The sequence below is a fragment of the Elephantulus edwardii genome, unplaced genomic scaffold (genome assembly GCF_000299155.1).
Source record: "Elephantulus edwardii isolate Elephantulus edwardi_28Jun2011 unplaced genomic scaffold, EleEdw1.0 scaffold00096, whole genome shotgun sequence".
Lineage (NCBI taxonomy): Eukaryota > Metazoa > Chordata > Mammalia > Macroscelidea > Macroscelididae > Elephantulus > Elephantulus edwardii.
The window spans coordinates 4,691,149-4,693,812 of record NW_006399846.1 but is presented as its reverse complement, the minus strand read 5'-3'; the positions used below and the strand labels follow the sequence as shown (position 1 = coordinate 4,693,812).

General features: G+C 40.1%; 1 protein-coding gene across 1 annotated transcript in view; it reads left to right on the top strand.

Moving 5' to 3' along the window:
* Positions 1–2,664, top strand: part of RAD51AP1 (RAD51 associated protein 1) — a 39,872-nt gene that overhangs the window by 33,888 nt on the left and 3,320 nt on the right. Inside the window, exon 7 of the mRNA XM_006891367.1 lies at positions 1,115–1,252. Coding sequence (XP_006891429.1) covers positions 1,115–1,252 — 138 coding nt within the window. The remainder of the gene's footprint in view (positions 1–1,114; positions 1,253–2,664) is intronic.

Here is a 2,664-nt window from a genome sequence, read left to right as displayed (position 1 = left end):
GGTGCATCTGATACAGGCCATGGTCTTTGCAATCACTTGTTATGCATCAGAGAGTTGGACAATGACTAGGGAGGATAGAAGGAGAATTGATGCCTCTGAGCTATGGTGCTGGAGAAGAGTATTGAGAGTACTATGGACTGCCAAGAAAACAAACAGATTCATCCAGGAGAGAATTAAACCGGGCTGCTCCTTGGAGGCAAGGATCCTGAGGTTTCGTCTGAAATACTTTGGACATGTTATAAGGAGAAACTAGTCCTTGGAGAGAGACGTCATGCTTGGGAGGGTGGAGGGATGGCGCAAGAGGGGAAGACCCTCTGTGAGGTGGATTGATTCAGTGACTGGGGTAATTGGGATGAGTTTGTCGGAGGCAGTGTGATTGGCACAGGATAGAGCAGGGTTTAGGGCTGTTGTACAAAGGGTCTCTATGAGTCGCAAGCGACTCGACAACACATAACAACAACAAACCATAATGGGAGCAAACTGCCTCATCTTTCTCCCGAAGAGCAGTTGATGGGTTCCTAACACATAACCCACTACACTACCAGACCTCCTTTAATAGGGCCCCCGTCTTGTTTCAACATAACTTTTCTATGCACTGGGAAACCAAAGAATTTGAATGACTCGGATTATTGTGTGTGATGTTAACTTCGTTGCAGTGGTCTAGAAACAAATGGGAAGTAACTCCTAAGTCTGTCTGTTGTGTTGAGGTTATACAAGCATGACGTTTGGAATCAGACTTGGTTTTCAGTTATGCCTTAGAACCTTCCTGACTAGCCTACTACAGGTAGATTGCCTTACCTTCTCTTTACTCATCTGATGGAAGAAGTCATAGCTCAAAAATGGAAACAGTGTAAGGTTGGTCTTAAATGTTAAAGGTCATGTATATTATATAAATGGTATTTAAATGCTTATAAAAGATTGCTATTTTAGTCTCTCAGTGTCTTTACTAAATAATAAAGATTTTATATTTATGATACTGTCTTTTAAATCTTTTTGTAATATTTACAAATCTTTAATACAGCCATAATTATTATGCTTACACATTAGGGCTTTAAACTTTATCTCCCTATGTGATGAACTCTTTTTGGTTTTTGTTTTTTTTTTTTCAAATAAGTGACTTCTGCTCCTGCTGTCAAATCAGAATCTTGGCCCTCATCAAAAACGGGTTCTCCTCCTTCAAACGCTCTTAGGAAACCATTACAGATCTGCAGTCCTTCAGTTGAAAGCAAAAGGCCGAAGTGGGTGCCACCAGGTATGCAAAATCTATTAAACAAGAGCAGGCAAGAGCGTAGGAAATTACTACTTGTGGATTTTGCCTGTAGTTACAAATTATTTTTAACCATTTCCCTATTTTATTATATACCACTCAAAACCAAGATTTTCAGTTGTTGTATTTATTCATCATCTGTTTAACTATTTTGGGCATGGGGCCCTTGTGGCATAGTGCCTAACATGTTGGGTTGCTAATCAAAAGGGTGACAGTTCAAATCTACCAGCCTGCTCCACAGAACAAAGCTGGGCAGTCTCCTAGTAAAGATTTTTGAGAAACCCAATGGAGGGTTGATGTGCATCAGTATCAACACAAGAGCAAGAGTGTGGGAATAATACTGGACATCTAGTTTGTTTGTGATTGTTTTCAATGTTATGTCACATTTAGATATGACCCTCCTTTTATAAAGAGTTCTATGGCCATGTCTCTCATTACTTCCTTAAAATAAATTCCTAATTGTTATGTCAAAGAATAACCATGCCAAGGAGTGTAAAACATTTAAAGTTCCTGTAAGATAACTCTGGCAACAAATCTGTTCAGAATCTGCTCACCTCCGTAGTCTGAAACCTCAGGGGCTGTACCTGGGAATACCATCATTCAGCAGATTCCTTCGCAGACTCAGTCTCTCACTCACCTCTCTTTCCCCTGGCCAAGTTTCACTTATCTCCAAGAATTCGTTGGCTTTTATCCTGTCTTGGCATTTCTAAAACCCTTATCCAAGTCCTTTCCTTTTCATACTTGAACTGTTGCTGACTTCCTCACTAGACCTGCTGTCTTTTCTTTCCCTCATCCAAACACATAAACCCTTTATTTCAGTAAAATTGATACTTTTGTCCACTAGACACATTTCAGGGAGTTCTGGTAACATAGTCTATGAAAAGTTGTGCTGCTAACCCAAAGTGGTGCCTCTCTGACACTTCAAATCTCTACTAAAGATGGGCAGTTTCCTCTCTTACAGTTTTCTCTCTTACAGCCTCTGGAAACCAACTGGAGGGCCAACATTGAGCTGGTTCCATGTAATGAGTTAGTTAAGCATATTGCACATATTCTTTACCAGATCCATTTTCCTGTGACTGCTGTGTCTTTCTTCATTTTCTCCTATCCTTTCTAAGCTCTTGCAAATATTCCCAGGTTTAACCTCTTTAAGGAAACTTTCTTTGGTCCACAGTACTATTTCTTTAAAAATTAACCCAATGACATTGAACAGGTAACCCTATAGGGACAGAGTAGAACTGCCCCTTGGGATTTCTGAGTCTATAAAGTGTTATGGAAACAGATTGCCACATTGTTCTCCCATGAGACAGCTGGTGGATTCAAACCTCTAATCATAATTATACATTAAGACAGGCAGAGTTAGGCCTGAGCTACGAGACTATAGAGTTACTTAATTCCTA